Raw genomic sequence first — 26175 nt, 5'->3', positions numbered from 1 at the left:
GTCGTTCGCCTTCCGTCTCAACCCCGAAGACAAGAGAGGAAACGTGTTAAAATCCACCTCTAAGAGCCTTTTTAATTCAACATTAGCAGTCGTCATCTGTCTGCCGAACAATACCCAAACACAATTTACAGCTACGAGTGGAGCATCCCGCCTTTGTTTTACTCGCCAGCTAAATATTGTTCCATCAATAATGGATACCATAACACAGAATCAGGCTTTTTAGTTTTTAGGTAATCCTGAATGTTTTACAGGAGATTTTTTTTTCTTTCTTTCTTTTCTTTTCGCTTGTGTTTTATTGTCTTTTTTTTTTGGAAGGGGGGGGGGGGCATAATTGGAGTATGTTGTTTTTCGTCATTTGTTTTAGGTTTTAGTCGAAAACATGGGCTCAGAGCCTCGTGGATGTAACTCCAGATGCTATTGTGTCCGAGGTTGTTTTTTTTTGTGGAAGCGCTGCCCGAAATCCTCAAGACAAAGGCAGCAGATATGTTAGGGGGGAAAATATATAAACCCTGGAAAGAATCAAATCCTTCGAAATTCACATTCGGCGACAGTTATGAAAGGAAGAGTGGGGGGAGGAGGGGAGCACGAAACAAGGTGATATCCAAAAAAAAAAGAGAGAGAGAGAGAAAAGAACCACACGTCAAAACTCGGCAGTCTACCTAAACCTCCTGCCATGTTTCAGGTGCCATGTTTTCTACTCCCCCCCCCACCCCCCCCCCACCCCCCCCTCCCCAAACCCCACCCTCTTCTACCTCCACCTCCCTTCCCCATCAGATCACAGCGAAATAAAGACAGATTGATCAATTCAACGGACGGGGCGCGTGTACGAACGTTGCCAAAAAAATCGAGTCAGACCCGAACCAGAGTAAAAAAAAAAAAAAAAAGCAAAACGCCGTACCACGGAGAGCGAGGAGGGGGGGAAAAAAGAGGAGAAAAGAGAAGGAGGGATGGCAGAGGAGGTGGGTGGGGTAGTGGTGGTGGTGGGGTAGAAGATTTGGGGCTCTAATGCCAGCCTTATGCGTCTTTTAGTCGTTTCCGCCGTCGGGGCTTGGCACCAGCACGCCGCTGTCAGCCAGCCAACAAAAATCTGCAGTGCCTGCCGCATTTCAGCAGCCCTGTTTTGTCTGAGACCAACACACACACTCTCACACACACACACACACACACTCTCAAAAAACACACACACACACACTCTCGCGCCACATACACACTCTTCCCGTACTGCAGAGATCAGCAACGTTTTTTTTTCACCGAAGCTTTCGTGAAACAAAAATGTTTCCCCAAAAAAATTGAAGTCAAATTAAAAAAAAAAAAAAAAATCCTCTCAAATCAAAAGGATTTTTTTCTTCTTCTTTATAGATCAAAGACGCCCCTGAACAAGATTTTTTTTTTCTTTACTTTTTTTTTGCAGTGCCACAAACACACCACGCTGCTTTTGGAATATCAATTTTTTTGAAATGTAGTTCTCCTGGTGGAAGTCCTGCTGTTGAGAGGGGTTTTTTGGTAGTGTCGCCCCTGTTTGTCGCCTCGTTGTTGTTTGTGTTGTTTGTCTATTAAATCCTGGGTGGAGGAGGGGTGACTGTGTGTGTGTGTGTGTGTGTGTGTTTGTGTGTGTGTGTGTGTGTGTGTGTTGGGATGGGATGGGAGGTGGTGGTAGTTGTAGTGGGGGGGGGGGTGTTGGATAATGAAGGCTGTTTGGTAACGAGGGAGGGTGGGGTGTGTGTGTGTGTGTGTGTGTGGGGGGGGGGGGGGGGGTTCGTTCTTTGGGTCTCATTCACATGAACAGGAAACAAGTGTCATGGCTGCTGCTGAATTTTAATCTGTCTGCAGCTTCACAGCCACACAAAACAACTCACACTCATACACACATGCACACACATTGTCATCTTGAAACACATACACACAATACTCAATGCAATTTTTTAAAAATGTATTAGATACAGTAGATTCTTACACTGTCATGAATGAGCTCAAAAATGCTTTCAAAACCTTTTCAATCCATTGTCACCAAACTGAAAAGTCTCTAAAAAGTTGCAATTTCCATAGAAAATACATGGATTTCGATAGAGAGTCGTCCCAGCACAGTGTGTACTTATACAATTAATAATGTGACACACGTGCGGACGAATTGTCATTTTTTTCCCTTAAGATTTCATTCCTGAGATCTTCCTGAAGCTGTTTCACTACCATCAGCATTTTATTTCTTTTTATTGTGCAGCTGTAACCATCTCATCCATTTCCTTTGTGCATTGCATTGTGGGACATTAGTATCAATCAACAGCACATAAAAAAAAAAATCAAGAGGATGTTTCTGTGTCCAAAATGACCTCCTGTTTGTTACCTATAGTGCAACACAGGACAGACACAGAACTTGTAGCAGGTATATAGGATACCTCCTACAAGTTCACTCTCACTATAAAGTGCATTGAAGTAGTCCTACAATGGAACTACTACTACTACTTTTCACTGTTTTTTTAATGTAATGAGTTGTATTACACCTGTTAGTGATGGTGCACAATGATAATGAGTGTGTTATGTGGGTTAGGGGTTAAGGGGTTAGGGTTAGGGGTTAGGGTTAGTATGGAATGACTAAGCGAGGACGAGCTATAGAACCATTAATAATAAAAAATAATAACAAACTTGATTTTTCTGTTCTATTCGTCATTAATTGATGATTTCTTTAGATCAGTAACGCTTTTCTGCAGATTTCCTCTGGCTGGAATCTAAAAACACTATTCAATTGTAATTCTTTCTTTTGAGAGGGGGGGGGGGGGGTTGTTGTAGGAATGTGTTTTTTCTCGGCAGATGTTGTTTTCGTATTCCGAGAGTAGAAACAAAGTATTTTATTCAGCTTGTTCCGAGTTTTGTGTCCTAATTTGAGTTTCTTTTATGACCAGTGTGCTTTAAGTATGTGTGGGTTGGACACAGCGTGCGTATTGTACACAAAAATCAACAACAACTGTCTTCAATGAATAATTCTAATACTTTAATAGGATTTGATATCACTGGAAAGTAATTAGTCTACACACAATATCCTGACTTACAACACTGGATTCATTGATTCTTCACACCAAATGTCCTAAAAGTGTATGAAAATGAAGTAAAAAGCTATATTTCTATATTTAACAGGGTCTGCACAGTTCAGCATAAAGGTTAACTGTGATTTCAGGTAACTATAGTAACCACATTTGTTAAAATAAGCATAATATAACAGGAGTGTGTCGAGCTCAAAGTGGATATTAAAACCTAAATACTTTAAAACTTTGTCTTATTTTGAAGGAACTATCCTAAAACACTATTTCTGATACAGGAAATAGCTTTTTTTTAAAAGAAGAAGTTAAATTACTGTAAATAAAGAGAATTTAAAGTTACTTTTTTGAACGTTCTTAAAATGATTCTGTGAAATTCTCAGATACACAAACGAAGAAACGCAGGAAGAAAATAAATAGAGGATAAGAATCGGAGCGGCGGTCCAATCAGCAGTCTGATCTGGTCTGATATGGCTGAAGGTAGAAGCCGACAGATGTGAGCTTGGATGCTGCGTCTCTCGAGTCGTCCTCGCCCGCTCGTATACGTTCATCTGTTGTTTGATGTATTCACTCGCTCCGGTGCCAAGAAATAAATGCCTGCTGGGATTGAAGTGGGGTGGGGGGGGGGGGTTGGGGGGGTGTGTGGTGATGGTGAGGAGGGGTGGCGGCGGTGTCTGTTAGACGACGGTTACTCATCGACCATCGTCTGTTAAATTAATGTTGATCCCAAAAAAAAAAAAAAAAAAAAAAAAATGTTACGCTTTACACAGGAAGACAACGCCATGAATAAATATATAGATTATTTCAAATGCAGCGCTGGCGGAAATGTTTTAGAGTGTGTGTGATGCCGTGTGTGATATGTGTGTGTGTGTGTGTAAATATGTGTGTGTGTGTGTGTGTGCTGGTACCTTTCAGACTTTGTAGAAACTTCTGGACCGGTGCCCGGCGGTGTCATGGAAACGCTTGAATCGCTCAGAATGATTCATGTCTGCACAGTCCAACCCTCCCCCCATCTCTGTCACACACTCACACACACGCATGCACGCACACACACACACAGCATGCAGGAAGAGGGAGTTTAACCCTTCTTCTATCCATCTTCCTCCCTCCCCACCTCTCTCTCCTCTCTTTCCTCTCTCTCCTCTCTTTCCTCTCTCTCTCTCCTCTTTCTTTTCCTCCCCGTCATCTCGCCATCCTCGTCAAATCGCACTATTAGTCACATAGTTTATTAAAATGGACTCATTATATGGATGTCAGAGGAGATCATGTCTTCTGAGTGTTTCTTTTCACGCGGGGGGGGGGGGGGGGGGGGGGGGACTCGACGTGTCTCTCAGCTCTCTGAAAAGAAAAGAGTCTAGACGTCGACTCCTAGAACAACTCCATCTCTCCTCTTTTCTGCTTTTCTTCCTCCTGATGAATCAGACTGGAAACCGATGAGTGAGAGATATCACATGTGATGGACAGAATCAATCGGAAAAAAAGAGAAATGAGGCCTAGAATAAATCTACCTTTTTTTCTTGATCCATCTAAATTGAAAACTAAATGAATAAAATACAAAAAGAATACAAATTGAAGGAATAGAATTGAAGGAATTAAATAAGAAACATTGTCTGAATGAAAAAAAAGAAGCCTCAGAATAATAAAGGAAGGAATTCAAATAAATAGATAAAATAAAAGGAAGAAAAACTAAATGAAGTGATGAATATGAAAGTGATGGATGAAATGAAGATTTTTTTCTATTGATTTTGTTTGATTTTAAAGGCCTGTCAATATTAGGAGATGGACACACACACACACACACACACACACACACACACACACACACAGCATTACTTGGTGAATAATCTGGTGACATATTTTTAGTGAGATATAACCTTATCATCTTCTCTTATTCTCTTCATCCTTTTTTTCTCCAATCTATCTTTTTATTTTATCCATTCTCTCTCTTTTTTAAAAACTTCTATTCTTGTTCTCCTCTTCCTACCTCTATCATCCTCCTCTCCTCTTCACTTCCCTACTAACAACTCATCTAAACAGCTGATCCAAGCGATTGACAGATGACCTCATCTGTGGCTCACGTACTGCTGATGTCATCGCTTCATTTAAAAACTTTATTAAACTAACTAAGTTGAATATTAACAAGATGCTAATTGATTATATTATATAACATAATAAGAAGTCTGTAGGATTGACTGGTTTTTATGGAGGCCTTTATGTACAATACCAACACTCAGATATCTACTGTAAGTCCCCCAATTTCATCAAAGTACAATACTGAGTCACTACAGTTAAACAAAAAAAAATTAAAGATTGTACAAATAAAAGAACAAACAGCAATAAAAACTCAAGATGAAAAAGAATAAACATAAAAACAGAGTAGAACACTTCAGGTCTGAAGGCTGTTCGGCCCTCGAGGAAGCAGACATGACCAGAATACAAAGCGACGTTGGTTTGTGGGCTTCTGCTGTGTGGGCGAAACCCACAAAATCCACTATTTATACACACACACACACACAAACACACACACACACACACGCAGTAAGTGTGTCTCTGGTTTTGGATCATGCATTGAGTGTTTTCTCTCTCCTGTTCGTATCCCGTCGTGTGTTGTGCGTTGTGTCGGCCTCGTCCCCGTGAAGCATTTCCCCCGACCGATCCGCCGCTTTAAAAAAAAAAAAAAAAAAAAACCAGAAAGAAAACAGTAAATCGATGATAATGACCTTTTTAAAGAAAAAAAAAACTGCTGGTGAAGTTAAAGAGAGTGAGAAGCGTTCTCTTTTGTGAAGGCTGAGGCACTGATGAGACAGACAGGCTTATTTTGGGTTTCTGAGGCTGGCCTTCATCCAAAGAGAGAGAGAGAGAGAGAGGGAAAGAGAGAGCGAGAGGGAGAGGGAGAGGCAGGGAGAGTTCTGTAGCTTGTAAGTCGTCCTAACTCAAGGTGGTTTTGTGTTTGTTCGGCGTGGGGCAAAGTCAGGGTCAAACATAGTAGGAGAACCAAGAGTTAAATTCTTTGTTGAATTTTCATGTTAGATAAGAATTAAATGTCTTCAGAAGTAGAGGAAGAGTTCATGTTATAGCTTTCATTTTGTTCTAGATCAAGGTTCAGATTTAAGGAGGAAAAGGAAATCTTATAACACCAAAAATGTCCAGAAATTACCCTAAAACAGGTCTAACACACTGATACTGGAGATGTCATTTTTTAATCCACAAAAAAGAGAAGAAAGAAAACACATCTTATATTTTAAAACTCTTATATTTTAAATAATTGACAGAAAACAATGTATGTGATTTCATTTTCATCACTTTTGAGATGAGAAAGTTTCACATGTGATAAACCACATGTTAAATAATATTTTTTTCTTTTTTTCATCAAGTCATGTGTTACATAACTATATGTGAAATATCTTATCATCACATCTGCTGAAATATATGTGAAATGGTGTTTTACATTCACATTGTGCTATGGGTCTACTGTAAAAAATGGTTAAGTAACAATTGAATTGATGATCACACTGGAATGGAAATGTTGTCCATTTTTTGTTGACATATTCCTTTATTTAAATTCATCACAAGTGTATGAAAATTAACTTTAATCAGATGTGGACACAATTCCTTTTGCATCTGATGATCTCAACAAGGTTTCATTTAGAATCTTTCCGATCATTTCCCATCCAGATTTGTGCAACAGGATCAAATTTGGAATGATGCTGTTATGATCTAATCACAGTTAGTTTAGTTAAGGGCCTGTTAAGAGCTCGTGTGATACTAGCTAATAGTCTGCAGAGCCTCGCGGCTTGTAATGGAGCTGATTTGTGTTTCCTCCCCGTCTCTCGCCATTGTGGATTAGCAGGGATTTGGTCCTCCTGGCTCACCGACTTCTCTATGGGCTTTATACAGCAGAGTGGGCTGACCTCCCCTCCTCCACCTTTTGTACCTCTGCAGCCAGCACACTCTAACGAGCGGCGGTTTGTCTGGGGGTCCTCCTCGCAGCCAATGAGCTTGTTTGGGTCTGTCGCCAGGGGAAGAAAAAAAAAATGTCACTGCGGGGTTCCCTCAGAGAAATGTAGAGGTTAGCGGAAGTAGAGTCAAGTTTAGAAAAACCTTCATTTAAAGAGTTCTTTTTGAGATGTGATACAGTCCTGTGTTTCTCTTGGCTTCATGTGACTGATAGTGGAGATAGAAAGGAACGATTTAGAAACAGACAGAGCTGAATGATCGTGTGTCTGATTCAAACCTGTTACGTCATGGTTGTGTGATTGCTCGTAAGACTTTTACCAGCAGTTACTTTCATCTTTCATTCCCTCAATATCAGCTATTCAAGGAATTATTCCTTGAAAAGGGACTTTAGATAAGAGTAGATTTTGAGTATTGTCATTAATCGACAAATTGGTTAATCCAGCAATCATTACAGAATTGGTTTGTAGGGTACTAACTGTCAAGGTGGGTTTGGATTCTGTTTTGCAAAGCAGATCTGGAGCCATTCACATTTTGCACCACCTAGACCACATTCATGTCTATTTGCATTTTTCCAATTGCTTTAAATGCACTTGCTCTTTAGACTTTAGCAGACACACGGCTAAGCAGTTGTTAAGGAAGCTTAAAAAAACTGAAGAATGTTTGTTTGAGGTTTCTAGAAACTGTTAGTCTTCGGGAATCAATTACAAAGAGGATTTTCAGTGAGCTTTCAGAGGTTTAAGATCTCCTGTTTCCTGGTTTCAGAAGTCTTCTCGAAGGCAGTTTTCTAAGAACTCTCAAAATCATTGGAGATTCCTGGAAGTACCGTACAGGTTTCAGAACCCTTTTAAGAGGGTTTTTCTACGAATGCTCAGAGCCCATATCTTAGAGGTTGGCAGTCACGTGACTAAGTTCCTCAACACTCAAACAAAAGACTGAAGAACATCAGTTTTTTTGGAGGTTTTGAGGAAACTTACAGACATGCCTTACAAGGTGGTTTCTAAGGATAAAGAACCCCCATATTGTGAACGTCCATGGAAGCACTTGCATTGTTTTTGTCTTATTCTAAGAACTCACAATTTTCAAAGATTCCTAGAAGTATCATGAGGGTTTGAGAAGTTTGTGGTTTTGTGGGGTTAACACCTCAGGTTTCAGAGCCCCTGCCATGTTTGAATATTCTAACACCTGATATGAGTTCCTGGAAGTATTGTCAGATCAAGTCAACATTTTTGAAAGTCAATTTGTCGTCACCCTTCTGAGGTTGACATGGTTCCTTGAAAGAACAACGTGGTTCATTAATCTTTTATGTAGCAGTTGCACAGAGGCACAGTCGAGCTTTTGAGGATTGTTGGTGGTTTCTACAAATTGTCAAGGTTCAAGAACTGATTACAGAAGTGTCGTCTGAAAGGTGAAGAATACCTTTGCGTTCAGTGTTATTGATGCATTTTTTTCGGTTGAGAAACAGTTATGAAGGCAGTTTTATAAGAAAGCAAATGTCCAAGGATCCTTGAAGGACTGTCATGGTTTGAGAACACCTTCAAATAGGGTTGTGGATGAATGCCCTGATCACATCTTTGCTGTTAATGGTTAAAATCTCAGTTTTTCTATAAGAGGAGGTTCCAGATGGTATACTCTCTGATGTTAAAAAAAAATGGTCCTAGGTGTACCCGTTTTAAAAAACTGGGTTTGTCAAAGAACCTTTCGAAGTTGACAGGGTTCCTTTAAGTGCTTTCCCATTTAGTAAACCTTTCTGGACATGAGGTTCAGCACAATCTGAAGGAACCCAGAAAGGTTTCTCCAAGATCTTTTCTTTTGACAAGCGGAAAGGAGAGAAGCAAGGAGTTTCTGCTGGGATTCAATCCAAGTAGTCTGATAGCATCAGAGAACATTGTGTATTAAACTTACAGAGGAATTTAAAAAAAATAAAAATCCCTGCTGCAGTGATGTTGTTTGTCAGCTGTTGTAATAAATGTATTTTGTAATTGTAAATATTTGATTTTCCTGAATGAAATCTTTAGCTATTTAAGGGTTTTCACTGCTTCCTGTATGATTTTTTACGTAAGAAAGAAGAAATGTAGTACATCTGTGATTGTCAGATTTTATACTTGTATGAGTTTTTTTATTTAGTAGTATATGTTTCCCTTAATCTCTAAAGGTAGATCACAGAAGATCCTGTGGCAAAGTAAAATAAAAAAAATTGTGGCCACAATTGAGAAAAAATTAAATACCCATTATTTGTCAGAGGCCTCTTTTAAAGAAATAATAATTTAAAAAAAGGATTTAATGCTTTTTATTGAAACATATTTGGTGCTGTGATGTCTTTTCTTTATTTTTAAATTCTCCTTTTTTATCAAGTAATGCACTTTGTGGTTGAAGGCAGTGAAATTGGAAGCTTCCCTGTTGGTTTCTGTGTGTGTGTGTGTGTGTGTGTGTGTGTGTGTGTGTGTGTGTGTGTGTGTGTGTGTGTGTGTGTGTGTGTGTGTGTGTGTGTGTGTGTGTGTGTGTGTGTGTGTGTGTGTGTGTGTGTGCGCATGTGTCTCCATTCACCATTCACCACAGGGTTTTTTTTTCTTTCCTTTTTTTTTTATTTTTTTTTTTTAATGCTGCTCTGTCTTTTACGTCCAAATTAAAACACCAGGGATTTTTTTGTTTGTGTGAGCAGTATGAGCTCGGCCTGCTGAGAGGGTGGAGGTGAAAAGGTCACATCGTGTTTGGACAGAAGTAAAGAACTGTTGTTGTACAGTTGTTAGATCCTCAGTTCAGACTCTAGTAGGTTATGTATTGGGGGTCATTGATATCTTCACTTGTGTGTAACTAAGAGAATTATGACCAGCATAATCCAAATCCCATGATAAACAGGGCGTAGTGACACGGTTTATTTTCATGATTTTTAATTGAAAGAAATCCTTCAATTTACAAAAGCAGTGTAAATTCTCAAGGATTTAAAACTGCTTTATTTTGGTAGAAAATGAAGTTGTGAACAAACTTTTTTTTCACAATTATACAGAAACATTTTGCATTGATATTATTATATATTTTTATATTTTTTAAATTCTAACAAGCCACATTTTAGCTATTTTGTCTTGTTTCTTTACAAACACACACACACAGACAGAGAGAGAGAGAGAGAGAGAGAGAGAGAGACACACATTCATAAATTCCTTGCAGGTGCTTATTCATTGTTTGATTGATTAGCTGTATTCCATAAATTAAAATAAAATACACAGACTTTGCATACAGTACTAAACATAATCACAATATTGCAATAAAGTCACATGACTTATTTCTATTCTATTTCTATTCACAATGTCTGCACTAAAAGACAGAAAGATGCACACACTGCTGTCTTCTTCCCTGTTCCTCTTTAATACTACATGGACCTGACCATTTTTTTGAAGGTGTTAGCACACCTGTGTATATATAGATAAACTGTTATGACACATCACACAGTGTTGGTGAATTGGATAATTGATGGAAGGCTGAAAATGTGACGTCAATAGGCCCAATTATTTAGTTAAATATAAAATAATAGAATATTGACAGAATATGAAATATTATTATATTGTCTAAATGTTTCTTGTGTATTTTTGGGCGTATATTTTATAATTTATATGAAGAGTGGAGACGGTTATACATATAGGTTACTCACTTTTGTTTTTAAAGCAGCAGCTGCTGTGATGGCTGCCAATAAAAAAGTAAATGAATTTTTTTTTTAAAGAAATATGTAGAAATGACATTATTACAGTACAGTATATATACTTACGTACACTTGCGTATTCACATATCCTCACACACACACACATGTACACACACACTGACGTACAGATATCTGCATCTATACATACACACAGGGCTCAACGGGGTATTTTTATTCAGGGCTGCTGTGGCAGAAGGGACCAAACTCCTGCCAAAGCCGGCCCCCCCTCCTCCATTATAAGGTCTTGTATCTGCAACCAGACAGAAATAATGTGAGGAGTGGATTCAGTGCTGTGCATGTGAGGGCTATAATAAAGTTCTTTTGTCAGTACTGAATAGGAGATACAATATAATAAAAAAATGAATGAATTAACCTGTGAATCTTTTAGAGGGGGAAAAAACAAGAATGCACTGCATGCTTTTTTTCCTCATATTTAGTTTATGGATAAATCCTGTAAAATAACTTCTGTTATATATATTCATTCATCTTTAAGTAAAACCTTTAGAATTATAGAATCATTCATTTTGAAAAAATTATAAAATAATTCATATTGAATATAATGTTTTTTTCTCTAACACTTTAATTTAATTTTATGCAATATCTGGTATTTTAAGGTGTGTGTGTGTGATGTCAAATTTAAGTCTAACTGTGTGTGTGTGTGTGTGTGTGTGGTCCTGAACTAGTATTTTTAAACGCGCTTCCTTCTGTGTGTGGATATATTTCAGTACCGTGCAAAAGTACATTTACATTTGTGTGTCTGTGTGTCTATATGGGGCTATCTGTGCATACTGTACGCATTTACACGTGTGTGTGTGTGTGTGTGTGTGTGTGTGTGTGTGTGTGTGTGTGTGTGTGTGTGTGTGTGTGTGTGTGTGTGTGTGTGTGTGTGTGTGTGTGTTGGTGTGTGCATCTGTGCCAGTGATTTTTCAGTACTTTGTGTGTGTGTGTGTGTGTGTGTTGTGTGCTGTGGTGTGTGTGTGTGTGTGTGTGTGGGAGTCTTTGTATACGTGCCAAACCGGTCCAGCTGGCATCAGTCGTAGCTGAAGCCGAGGCCGCTGTATCGGTCACACACAAAAACACGCACGCACACACACACACACACACACACAGTCGACCACATTCCCATTCTGTACGCCTGTAATTATCAACCTCTTCTGCATCGACTACCACGTTGGCGTGTATTCAGCGCTGGTCTATACACGCCTGATTCAAACTCTTCACCACGTACACGCTTTATTTTCCTCCACACACGCTCGCTATAAAACCCCTCCATTTCATCTCGTACGGCTGCACCGACCGCAGAATGTAATTACACACTAACCGTGGTTTGATATTTAGACTGGCTGAAGATTTAAAGGTTTTATCCAAAAAAGAAGGTCTGTGTGGTAAAAATAGGCTCGAAAGTGGTCCCCGCAGCTCAGAGAAGAGGAAAGCCTGTTCAGAAGCTGGAGAGGAAATTAGCTTTGTTGTCTACACGCCGCTGCGGTCGGTGCATTTTCGAAATTCATCAGACGCCTTTTTTTTTTTCTCAATCCCCAGCCGCTCGCGCTCGGTTCGTGTATTAAAATGATGGTCGGTTACCTGCCAAAGAAGCTTCACCTCCCCGTTCATGTACTGATCAAACCTTGGCCCGCATTTAAAGAGTTCCAGTGTCTGATTTCATTCAAACGAACGTCTGACCCAAGATGTTCTAAAATAGATTCGGGGTGGTGAGGTGAGCCTTTTTTATCCTCATATCCACAAAGTGTGTGTCAGGTGTAAGGGTAAAGCTTAAGGAACCTGTAAACTGTAAAGGACAGAACCTCAAAAAGGACAAAATGATACAAAACCACAGTTCACATATGTGGGGAAAATGACAAAAAGGTGTAAAGAGGGTGTAAAGAGTCAAGAAATCATTTTTAGTTATGGTACCATAAAAGCACCACTAAGAATTACATATCAGGGCATTGATAGGTTGGAGGTTGAAGCTTATATTATGCTACAGCAGTATCGGGGGGTCTGAGGAGAAAGTTTGAATTTCTGCCCACCCTCTCAAAAAACAGAAACAATGGTCAGGGTCACTGTGATGACTATATGAGTCACATCGGTCAATTCATTTCTGTACGGAGATGATTTCGTAAATAATCTAATACTCACCACGAATGCTGCAGGTGCACAAACAAAAAACAAAAAGTTAATGTCACAACTTAATGCCAAAAATACAGCTGGAAATCCATGAAGCATAATTCGGCATCAGGGAATTGCTAGATGGTTTCTGTGAGGCTGCGAAGGATCTAAGACGCCTTCGGAAGACTCTGGGTAGGTTGCTAAAGTGTCGCTAGGTTAGGGTCTGCCGCTGTGACCATATGACACGATTTAGTTGCTCTGTTGGCCATCGTGGGCAATGTTACAAATCAGTGAGCGTGACTGAGACTGAGGGACGAATTACACATGCACACACTCACACACAGTGAAAAACCAGAACCCTTATCCATTCTTTCTTGTTGAATGTCAACTCCGTACACAACAAGACCTTTTTCTCTTTAGTTGAGAGTATACTTCAGTTGTTCCTTGCCCCTGCCATTAAATTGTATGTAACCATAAGTTATTTTAAACAAACTATGTGACTGGTTCTATTTAAGGTGGTTTTCATGGTGTTGGTGTTAGCTGCTGGAGGGTTCTAGGGTGTTCCAGGTAGTTTCTATTGCGTTCATACATGGTTTCTACATCTTTGCTCCGATGTTGGAGTAGTTGGTAGTGCCTATGAAAGTGTTTGAGCCTTGTCTGAAATTACTCCTCATTTACTTCAGCACACTAATATTTATTGTTGACTATTTTATTGTAGTGTCTGGACTATTTGGTCCCCAATGGAACCAAAAAAAGTCTACAATGGTACCTGTCCACTGTGATAACTACAGGTCATCGCAGAGGGTCTAGGTGGTTTTTCCATGGAGATGGTTGCCTAGCACCTAAACTATTGAGTCTCCATGGACCAACAATTGTCCAATGGAAGAAAAGGAGAGAGCAGAACAATGCTATGGACTGTACAGCTAACCTTAAGAACAACTAGTTTCTTCTTTTGTCTGAGTTTTGTCCTTTTCCCTTAGATATTAATATCATTTTTTACCATATCTACATTTTTTTCTCATACTTTCTCAGCCTTTCATTGTTATATGTTACGTGATCTTGTTGATTTGTTGTGTGAGTATCTGTTGATCCATTCACCTTACAAGGATAAATAAAGTTGCATTGTATTGAGTTGCATTGGGATGATTTGAATGTGTCTAATCCAGGTTGAATCTGTAGAATGATGTTCTGCTCTAAAACATGACAAACTCAATGGTTTTATAACATCAGCAGCCTGCTGAGAAGGATTTCCTTTTATTCTCTTGTAGGTGTTTTCTAAATGCCACCCGAAGACTGTAGATCTTGTCTCCTATTGGGTTTGTTTTGTCTCTTCATGCAAAAAGGACTCAATCTACAATCTAAACACACCTAAAAAGAATGTGGAGAATGAAAGTGCTATTTTGGTTTTCAAAGCTGGTTTTTCTAGCATAAAGACTTTTTTTCTTCCTTGTATATAGATCTATGCATCGCAGGCACAGCAGATGTCTGTTTTGTTGTAAGCTACATTCAAAGTAAGCTACTGGGAGATCCGCAAGCAGTAAACATAGAAAACACATACACACACACTCTGAAGACTCTGATCAGGAAAAACTGGCTTTGGCTGTTTTCTACTGAACATCTTTCACTTGCATTTCCTCAACAAATTGTCAATGAGTAACTTTATCACAGAAATCTACTTTTAATGTTCCAGGGAAATATTCTGACCCCAGGGGAACACATGTCACATCACAACCACCCTCCACCAACTCAATAATAAACATAAAGTAAAAATGATCACCATGTTAACAAAAACTGAACATGTATAATGGCAGAGCTGTTGCGTTCTTAATAAACTGCTTGATTTGTGTATCCATTGTAAAATCATTGTAGCACTAGTGCATCTTACATTGAGTGAGTGGGCATATGTGTCCTTATTGAGTCAATTGGTCAATTTAGGAATCAGTAATCAATCTAATTTTGACATTTCATGCATTTTAATGTATTTAAAGTGCTGACTAAGACTGTAAAGAAGTGACTAAAAGAGAGAATGACACACACACATACACACATACACACAGTTTGGAAAGTAATGTTGGTGAAGAATAAATGAATGAATGTATGAATGAATAATCATACTGTATTGTGTGTGTGTGTGTGTGTGTGTGTGTGTGTGTGTGTGTGTGTGTGTGTGTGTGTGTGTGTGTGTGTGTGTGTGTGTGTGTGTGTGTGTGTGTGTGTGTGTGTGTGTGTGTGTGTGTGTGTGTGTGTGTGTGTGCTTTGTTGGTTGTTCTCTGTTCATACTAAATATTCCCTTTCTTTTCTCTTTCGTCCTCCTGCAGGGAAATCAGAGAGGAGTTCATACTCGTACGGCAGAGAGTCCAACCCACACTGCCACCAGGTCAGTCTCACTTTAAAATATCTTTTTTTTTCTCTCTCTCTCTCTCTCTCTCTCTGTTAAATCAGAGCGGATGTTTCGCTCCGCTTTAGTACTTACTTTACATCCGAGCAGTGAATGCACCGAGGGCGACAGAGGACAGAAAACTCTGCCCGGGGTTTGTTCTGAGGTCAGCCGTAGAGGATGTTCAGTCCCGGAGACGAGGGATTTAAACACTTGACTCTTCATCCCCCGGCCATGGACCTTTTAATGACTGTGAACAGTTGCGTAGAAGCGGACGGCAGGAAAATGGGTTCATGTGACTGAGCACACAGCCTGCTGAACTTTAGCAAGGCAAGAACGCTCACATCCTGTAGACGACAAATATCTGGGTGTAAACCAAAGATAAAGCACCAAGGACAGAACTAAAAAGTGCTCAAAGGTGCTGCTTTTGTTAAACATTTATAGAGTAGCATTTAGCATGTGGCTTATAACTTTTTGCTATTGCAGTGCTTCATTAAAACGGTTTGCAGTTTGGAGCTAGGCAGGTATTGTATGGTACTATTGGTTTATATAGTATACAGGCTGGAAAACCAACCTCAAAGAGGCTAAAAGCTCAGTAAAGCTGCAGAGTTGGTGAAAACTCTATGTAGGTTCATCTCAAGACATTTAATCTGTAATTTCCTCCATTTTTAATACATAAAATGTTGATTAATGCAGCTTTTAAGGCTCTTTGCCTTGGATGCAGATGTAGTTACCTGCAGATATGATTGTACTGTTTATGTATCATATTGTGTCTTTAAAGGTAGCAGCGCCAACAGGTGATTTTAGTTGTTTTATCATCTAGCATAATCATTTATTTAAAGTTCACTCACAGATTCTTATGTGTCAATCATCCTCATGACAACTGAAAACAACAGCTGTCGTATGTTTTTTTTTTATTTTTATCTTTGCCTAACTTCACTTATTCTCAACTTCACAGAACAAATAATGATCAATTTTAACTTTAAGGATTACTGTTTTTAAAAGAGATATTTATCTGCAGTGGTGGCGCCAGGTGTTGTGAGGACTTTCGGTTTGAATGTGCACCGCAGTTTTCCCCGTTCACTTCTCATAGACCATATGCATCAATGACAAGATGCACACCAATAATTAGGAAAATATGTGCTCGCTGTAATTTGACAAGCACCTTTTGGTTTTTTGAAATTAAAAAAAAAACAAAAAAACACATTTTGAACACAGGCTGTTCCACGAGCCTGATCTTATGGATTTCTTACATCTATTAATTAAAGCTTATCAAAGAAGTACATTTCCTTGCTTGTGAAAGTCAAAGTCACATGGATTATGATGAATATATGAAGACATTTTATTTCCCCTTTGCAGAAGGAGATTGTGATCAGATGAAATGTGATTGATCACTGCGGGGAATTAGATCAAATTATTGAATTTCTCAGTAATTCACATATTACATATCATACAAATCACTACACCTTTCATAGCTGCAATGGAACTGTGTCACATGTATAAAGTAACACTTTAATAGTCTTGGTTGACACAGAAGAAGTTATATAAACTACCAATTTAAAATAATGACTTGCAACCCTTTAAAAAAATAATAGACAGGTTTTGTAGCACAGAGGTCAAAGGTCACGCAACTTAATTAAAACAATTTGTTTTGTTTTCTAATTTAAATAAACATTTTTAAATAAGCTCGATTAACTTAATATGTCCTTCAATATAGTTAATGCATTTCTGTTTTTTAGCATTATTTTTAGCAAGTTACCTGACTCCCATGGAGGAGAATAGATGCTCAAGTACAGGCAACTCTTAACATCACTTCTCTGGCAATACATCAAGTACAGCAGCAACTTAACATTCAAGCAAACTGTCAATTCTGAAGCTGCTAAACACTAATACTATTCAGTGTAGCTCAAATTTACAGTTCCAACTACAACACTAAAATGCTACATACAGTACACATTATGCTTCAGTAGTAATAATCCAATAGTATAATATACAGTATAATAGTATAATACTCAGAGTTGTAGTTTTTACTGAATTACGAGATAATATTACATACTTGTAAAGGAGTATTTTTATATTGCTGTATTGTAACTTTTACCTCAGTGAAAGATTTGAGAAGCACCTCCAACACTGCTCACAAATCACACCAGAGGAGAAAGGTGGAGTGGTCCAATTCACCGGGGCCCAACTTGTCTCAGCCAAGTCTCTGCAAAAATGTATGGCTCTATTTTACGCCTAATCTGATACGTTGACCATCTCAAAAGACAAAATGATTGGGTGTAATTTCAGCATAAGACGAGCGCTCGGAGAGAAGAGTGAGCGTCTGATCCGTCTCAGCTCAGAGCAGAGAGGATGTTTACAGGAAGTTTACAGCTGTATGTAGAGAATGTACAAACACACTTATGCTCAGATTCAGATTTCCAACATGTTTATTAATGACATTAATTATCTTTGACTTTGATGACAAAATGAGATAACATATTTGAAACTGCTAGATTCTACAGATATCTTCCATGTAATGTCCTTTTGGTTTTAACTGAAGCTTGGACGTGAACACCAGTGAGTGATACAGAGGATCTGTCTAATAACAGCAGAAGTGGTCGCCAACAGGGGTGATCAAACCAAACCAAACGATTGACGGTGGTCCAAATGTGGTTGCCCGGGGTAACTGGGCAGCTGTTGCCGTCAAGCCGTGTGAATGAAGAGAATACTGACAGTACAGTGAAGGAAAAAGCAAGAATCCCAATGTGATATTTGAAGGACTCTTAATAGTTTTTCAGACTTTAAGAGCATAAAGACCTTGATGCTTTTTGGTGTAGATGTTTTTCTTTGTGTCCTGAGGACATGATGTGGCCATGACTACCTTCACAACAAAGACACACACACACACACAAAGAGAGAGGGTACATGCTGGTCATATCTGCCTTCACGCCAAGTGTGACAGTTCTACTGGAGCAATTTTCATACAGATGTTTTTTTACTGGTGAAACGGTAGCTGCAGGTCAGATATGAGTTTGTTTAAAATAACCTCTCAGGCTCAGAGTTCATATCTTCATTTGTTTTACTCACTCAGCATTGTGGGAATTCTTTAGTCATGTGGTCATTCATTCAAACACACTTAGTTTGTTCATTTACTAATTATTCTTTTCTTGTGGTACTCAAAATGAATGTTTGATTTCATCCATTCATTCATTCATTTGTTCCTCTGTTTTTTGTCCACACACTCATCAGTGTCAGTATACATTTATTTCTTTGTTCATTTATTCATGTGACCACTCATCTCTTCATTCATTCATTCATTCATTCATTCATTCAGTAGGGGATTTTTTCTATTTATTGGTGTATTCACCAATACGTCAATTATCCAGTGGTCCACCTGACTATTCATTAATTAATGCATTCATTCATTCATTCATTCACCTATTCATTTAGTAGGTGATTTTTTTATTTACTAGTGTATTCACCAATCTACCCATTATCTAGTGGTCGACCTGGCTGTTCATTCATTCATTTATTCATTCATTATTAACTAACTATGTTGAACCATTCATCCATTAGTCCTGCTAATCATTCATGCATACATTCATTCATTAGGCATTTCATTGATTCATCAATTCGTTCCTTTACCTATACATCCATTAGATAGTTAGTTTCATAGTTGCAATATTCAACCATCCATCCACTGCTCCATCTGACCACTCCTTCATTGATTCAGTTGGAAATTCATGAATTGGAATTCATTCATTCATTCATTCATTCAGGTAATCACTCATATATCCATTCAGAAGTTTATTTTTTTTCATTGACCATGTTTAACCATCCATTCATTGGAACCATATAATGATTCATTCCTTCAATCAGTCGTTCATTCATTAAGTAGCTTTTATTTTTAACGATCTATCCATTCATTCATTCATTCATCTATTTATTTGTCCATTCATTCCATTAGGTATATCCCATATATCCATTAGGTAGATTGTCATATAGTTGCAGGGTTCAAGCATCCATCTATTGGTCCATCTGATCATTCTTTCATTTACTCCTTCTTTCATTCATTCATTCATTCTTTCTATTAATTATTCACACATACATCCATTGGGAAGTTAGTTAATTTACTCATTTACTCTGCTTAACCATCCATCCATCTGACCATCACTCATTCTTTCACTAAGGCATCCATCCATTGCGTTTGGTTGTTTGTTCATTTATTCACTTGCAAAGTTCTGTTTGTCATTTATCCATCACCTCATCTAAACACTCATTCATTCACACATCCATCCCTCATTTGTTCACTCATCAGTCCATTTGTCGCTTTCGTCCATTTGTCGTCGTCCATTTGTTGTTTTCATCGCTCGCCGAAAAATCCACCCATCTATCCATCTGATCACTCATTAGTTCACTATTCATCCATACACTGCATTCATTTGTTCATCTGTCAGCTCATTTGTTGACTGGATCGCTCTCTGATCCATCAACCCGTCCATCCATCCCTTCATTTATCACACACTCGCCAATCCTTTATTTATAACCCCCTCTGATATCCAGCTGTGGCCTTTGTACGAGGCTATAGCAAAACTTTAGAGGACAAAAATATGAAATAAATCAAACGTTACTGCCTCACTGGCCATTTTCCTACTGGGCTGCTGTCAAATTATCCTGCTACACAGTCTGAATGGCTCCTGATGGAAATTGTTTGGAAATGGCAGATAAATTTACATGCTGGGCTGAAGTCCAATATCCTCTGGCTTCATCCTCGGCTGTTAGTGAAAATTCTGTCCTTGTAATAAAAGAAGGGAAAAAAAACACTTAGAGGGGAGGATGAGCTCAAATGCTAACAGCAGGCAGATTTCCAATGACCTCCGTTTATTCCTCAATTCTCTGACCAAAGCAAATAGATTTGTACCATTGGAGATTTGAGATAATTTAGGTTTTTGATTCCGCGCTTTGGCTTCAGTTTTTTGTTTTACAGCGTGACAGTTTTAAATTTACAGAGTTTTTGCTGTTGTGTTCAATCAATAAAAAACCACAAATCTGCAAATTTCATCCAGCTGAGCTCCAAAACATTCAGACTGATGTTCAGACTGGATTGCCATTTCAGTTCACTGTATTATTCAATCGTAGCTCATCTACAAAGATCTCTGGCTTGATAGTTTTTCCAACTGTCATTGGGCACAAAAGCTCACCTATATAAAAATATCATGGGCAGAGTCTAGATCCATTCATCGTCAAGATATGTCAGTCTGGACTGTAGTGATGGACTGACCGATATTGCCATACCTAAAGCCATGCCTTTAGTTTTTGGTGATTTGATTGGGGAGTTTTACCATCACATCATCAAGATGATCCATCACTGATTTTAGATTGGCTTTAATCAAGTTTGATGCAGTTTTTAATGTGGTGCAAGAACTGTTTAGAAGAACTTCATTCGTCATTATTTTTAGGATTGTATCAAGTGCAAGTTTAAGGTTCAAATTGTCTTACATTATTACACTAGGAATGATGTCAGTGGGACGTTTTAGTGCCTCGTGGTGTAAACCTGAGTTTATTCCTGTTGATTGTTTTTACTTTGTTCTGGCACTTGAATGTATAGTAAGGCACACATCAAGAGATAAGCCAAACACGCTAACTCGACTGAAGTAGTGTTAGGTAGCTTCAATGATGAAGGAGAATAAAGTAATTTTTCATCCTGCACTTGTACCTCCATTCATTGAAGATACAGTGTTTTTATGTGGTCAAGTTGTTTGTAGTAGTGTGAAAACTAAAAATAACGCAACCCTAAAAACCCAATGAGAATGCAAACCTGTAAAGTAAGAGGAATAGGCTGCTGGATTCTACTTAATGGAAAGCCACCAAAAAATCTGCGTCCCGCATACAATCATAGGAAAGGGAAGGGTGGAAACATTTTGTTTAACGTCACAACCCCTGTGAAATGACTATCAGGATTTGATCCATTTGGTAAGATGACATTTGGAAACTCTAGAAGAGCTGCACAGTTGAATTGTTTTATTCTCATTCAAGTTAGCTGAAGGGCTAAATCAGTTTAGACAATGGATAGATGGGCAATCCATTGGTGTCTAATGGTCTAATGTCTGTCCAGGAGAAAAATACACTTCAGTGTTTATTTTCCACACAAAAGAGCTTCTCTTTCTTACTACTGATGGGTTGCATCAATTGCACTGCCTGCATTGGAAGCTAACAGGGTCATAGTGATTCTCTCCTAGCTGTAAACGAATGGTGGGGGCTGGGAAACATGGCCTCCTGCCAAGGTATGAGCCCAACCCCCCAACAGCCGGCTACCCTAAAAACATCCAAACACCCTCCAAAAACCATCGTCTGCTGGCTGAAGGTGGCATGAATATATTCACAGCACCAGGGGACAGAATATGTTGTTTGATTACAGGTGACATTATGGATGATTTTTCACATTTGCTGTAAATAACTTGAAATTATATTTATTTAAAATTATACATCTTTTAATGTAGTTGTTGTGTATCTTTACTTTAATTTTTGTTCACCTATAGTGTTTGTAGCACGATAAATGTAGCAAGCAAAAGGTCCATTTAATAGCTGTTCTATTTTAATCATATCATAATGCTCTTCATCAGCAGACTGAAGTGCTTATTTGTCATGTAAATGTTAAATTTCCATTTTATCTGAGTAATTTCAGGACTTCTTCTTCATGTTTGTTCATAATGTCAAGTTTCAAAGATTCATTCTTGACCTTGGAGCAGCAGTTGAGCAAACGGTATCACCTCAGGGTTCATTTAGTGGTAGCTCATATTTTTTATTATATCACATGATCTTATCGTCCATCTTTAACAGCATAGATTGCTGTTGACATCCTATCACCTATCAGTTATCAACATTACTTTCTTTTAACCGTGACCAACACCTTTTCTAAGTAGTGTCTGTTGCCCTAATAACTAAAAGCTAATAAAGGAATAGTTCAACCAATAAAAAAAATGGGAGTTACACTTAAGAACTATTTCTTGGCAAACAACAGCTGGATGAAGTCACTTGTTGTCACAGTGAGGTTAACTTGCAACCTGTGGAGATGCTGCAAAGACGTACTGGGCAGATGGATAAACTGCTGTTTGTAAAGAAATCATTCTGGCACGCAACTCCCCCTAAAACCAAAAAACAAATGACATACAATCTGTTTCCCGCCGCTTCCAGTCTTTATGCTAAGCTAGGCTAACCATGTCCTGATCCTGACACTTACACATTTTACTTGAGAGCAACTCAGCCTTTGAAAATAGTTGTGTTAGTGTTTAACAAAGTCTGAAAATAATCCTAATGATGTCATCGTCTCTGACATGACTGAGTTTGAGACTTTACATTTTTAACAGAAAGAGTTTGAGTTTAGCAGAGTTTGAAAGATGCGCATTTACCAAGCAGGAGTCAAATGATTGTTGCATTATGGGAAATGTAGGATCCAGTGTTTTTAGAGTTTGACACACACTAGGAAGGCCAAGTCAGGATATCTTAGTCTTTGCCCTCCCCTTTTGACCATTATTTAAAAAAAAATCTGTCTCTTGTAAGTCTTGTAATAACTTTATGGCAGTTCAATGATAAACTTCTGGGCTGCGTCTTTAACACACAGGTATGAGTTTTATATTGGACAACCCACTTCAATGACAGAAAGGAAACAAATGAGCCCATTTCCTAAAATGTTGAACTACGACATGTCTTCAACCAAACTTTAGCAACTTTTTTTGGAAATGCACTGCTCTAATTTCTGCTCCACAGAAGATGAGGGTGGTGTTCTTTCCTCGAACACCACCTTCAGTACAAACCTCATTCATTAGTTCACTATTATCAAGTGTAATTATCAGTATGTTGTTTGTTCTCGCCTCGTTATTATGGACATTTCTGTGGCTTCAGTGCTGCTGAGAGTATCACCGGAGCTCCCATAACCACAGTGAAACACCATCATGGGTCTTATAATGTACAGTACACACACACACACACACACACACACACACACACACACACACACACACACACACACACACACACACACACACACACACACAATCATGTTCCCATCACTTTAGAAGACATTACATTGACTTACATTCATTTCCTTGAGACTTTACCTTAACCTTAACCATAAACACTACTTGCCTTACCCTAAACCTTACTCTAACCTTATCTTACCTTAAACTAACCTTAACTTCAAACCCCGTCTTCACCCTAAAAGTAAATATTAACATTAAGGGGACTTGCTTTTTGTCCCCATAGGACAGGAAGGCGAGTCCCTACAACATGACTCTATAAACAGAATTACGTTCCCACAACATGAGGAATATCTAGACCACACACACATGCATGCGCGCACACACATACCCACAACATACTGTGTGGCCTCTCTACGGCTGCTCTCTAAAGCTATCTTAAGGGACATTTTGTCTACATAAGCAGAAAAAGCCACATCATCTGGATGAAGGGATGGGAGAAGATGATCCTCCCCCTTCATTCTCTCTCTCTCTCTCTCTCTTGCACTCACTACCATTATCTTTGAGACAAATGCAAAGACTTACACTACGATGAGAAAGCCCTCTAGCACCTATAGGAATTATAACTGTAGTCCATCGGGTGCAAAAGAGGAAGTCAGGTGATGTTATTATAGAGACACAGAGTGGTCATTTTAACTCAAACCAATGTTTTCGTAACCTTATTTTAACCCAAATGATGATATTTCCCTAAACTTTAGCACATGCGTGTGTTTGTAGCTTCACCTAACCAAATGTGAGATCATAAAACTGATGTATTTGTCTGGTATGTGACATTTATAGAAGGCACAGACGACGTCCTGCTGATACTGTCATCAGATCAAAAAAAAATATTTACAAATGACGTATTTTGATGTTTCATTTTGAGGACTTGTTGCCCTCTTTTACTGCCCCCCCCCCCCCCCCACACACACACACACACACACACACACACACACACACACATCCTTTATATCTTCTCATCTTGCTGTTTTTCCACATTTTTTCCTCCTCTTCTCAATTTTCCCTACTCTCTGTGGTTCACTCAAGCCAGAGCCACTGTGCCAGCCATGCACAAACACACACACACACACACACACGCACACACACACACACGGACTCTCAGCCACACCAAAGCGCGCCTGTCATCCAGTTATCGCCTCACAGATCAGTAGGTTAGTCGTCGGCCGGCAGCTACAGCTGAGGCAGCAGCAGTCTGGATGTGAGCTTCTGGTGGAATGCGACATGAAAAAAAAAGCCTTTAACCCTTCACACACACACACACACACACACACTCACACATCTGTCAGTAAAAAGTGCTGAAGGCTCCGTTTTGAAGCTGTGCGAGGTTTCAGAGGAGCTTAGAAGCTGCATTTACCTATTAAAAAACACGCACACACACATACACACACTTATATTAAAGCACATATATGTAGATATGGCATCCCACAATCTAACATTCACTCTCCGGCAAGCACACACACAAGCACATACATATATCCATCAATTTATGCTTTTATAGAATATGCGGGTATATATAGTACAGTGTTAGTAATTAAAGCTGTGCAGCTTCACTCACTATTAGCTGTGTGCTGTGTTGACTTTCCATCACCCGCTTTAACTGTAGCAGGTGCTCCTCAGCAGTCCTCAACAAGCTGAACCAGTCCTTTTTAACCACTCTGAGGGCTCTCCACACACGCTGACCTCTGACCTCTGCACCTCTCTGACAGGTCAAGAGACTGTGGAGAGAGAGAGAGAAAGAGAGAGAGAGATAGAGTCCTCCTGTTACTGAAGCTTAGCTCTGCTGTCTCTGTCTCCTCATTTGCTGCTTTTTTTTCTTTGCTTCTTTCCATATATATTTATAAAAAAAATAGGTATTTTTCTTTGAGGTGTAAAAAACACCCCCCCAATGAGTCCTTTGATGCTCTGCTTTTCAGTATGTCCTCTTATCAGCCTATTATATGTCTGAGTGGTTATACAGGTGTGTATGATCATCTCTGCAAAACTGAGCTGAAATATTGTGTAGTGGTAGAGAAGAAAAGCATGTTATTTCAGGGGTTTGTTATTCCATGCGTGGCCACAACATCTAATGTGCCTCAGGACAAAATCTACAGTCCTGGTTTAGTACAAAATGTTAATTTACAATAAATGTGTTATTTTTAAATGTAGTATTTTTATCTGATACTTGTTGCTTTGCTGCCTCTCTTCATCAAGATGTGATATTTCCATAGATCTCTGGAATGTGACAGTGTGAAAGCTAGGCGTTACTGTGTGTGTGTGTGTGTGTGTGTGTGTGTGTGTGTGTGTGTGTGTGTGTGTGTGTGTGTGTGTGTGTGTGTGTGTGTGTGTGTGTGTGTGTGTGTGTGTGTGTGTGTGTGTGTGTGTGTGTGTGTGTGTGTGTGTGTGTGTGTGTGTCTGTGTGTCTGCGTGTGTGTGATTGGAAGGCCAACAGTTCCTGTGCGTGGGCTCCACAGTGTAATCTGGTGACCGAGAGTGTGTGTGTGTGTGTCAGTTCTAAACTGCATCTATCTATGTATCTGTCATAAATTACTCTTCTCTCCTCTTACATCCACCCATCCTGTTCTTCTTTGTGTGTGGTGAGATGTTCCTCTCACAGCTGCTCTCCAGCTCTGAACACACACACACACACACACACACACACACACACACACACACACACACACACACACACACACACACACACACACACACACACACACTCTCACACACACACACACACACACACACACACACACACACACACACACACACACTCACACACATGCTGATCCAGCTGTTTGTTGCTCTCAGGAGACCTTCAGCCATCGTTTAGTCTCATCTGCCGGCCTCATAGATCCACATTTTCATTTCATTTTACTATCGATCACAAACACACACACACACACTATGTACACTGTGTGTTTTCAATTTAGTCATACTGATACATCAGCTATGACAGCTGACAGTTAATATGTATGTGTGTGTGTGTGTGTCTGCATGTGTGTGTTATCCATTATA

General features: G+C 39.1%; 1 protein-coding gene across 1 annotated transcript in view; it reads left to right on the top strand.

The window, feature by feature from the left end:
• LOC133994919 (transcription factor 4-like) overlaps positions 1-26175 on the top strand; it is a 215649-nt gene that overhangs the window by 90927 nt on the left and 98547 nt on the right. Inside the window, exon 6 of the mRNA XM_062434159.1 lies at positions 15105-15163. Within this exon, the coding sequence (XP_062290143.1) occupies positions 15105-15163 (59 nt within the window). The remainder of the gene's footprint in view (positions 1-15104; positions 15164-26175) is intronic.

The sequence above is a fragment of the Scomber scombrus genome, chromosome 15 (genome assembly GCF_963691925.1).
Source record: "Scomber scombrus chromosome 15, fScoSco1.1, whole genome shotgun sequence".
NCBI lineage: Eukaryota > Metazoa > Chordata > Actinopteri > Scombriformes > Scombridae > Scomber > Scomber scombrus.
The sequence above is the reverse complement of the archived record's forward strand: the minus strand, read 5'-3'. Positions and strand labels throughout refer to the sequence as shown.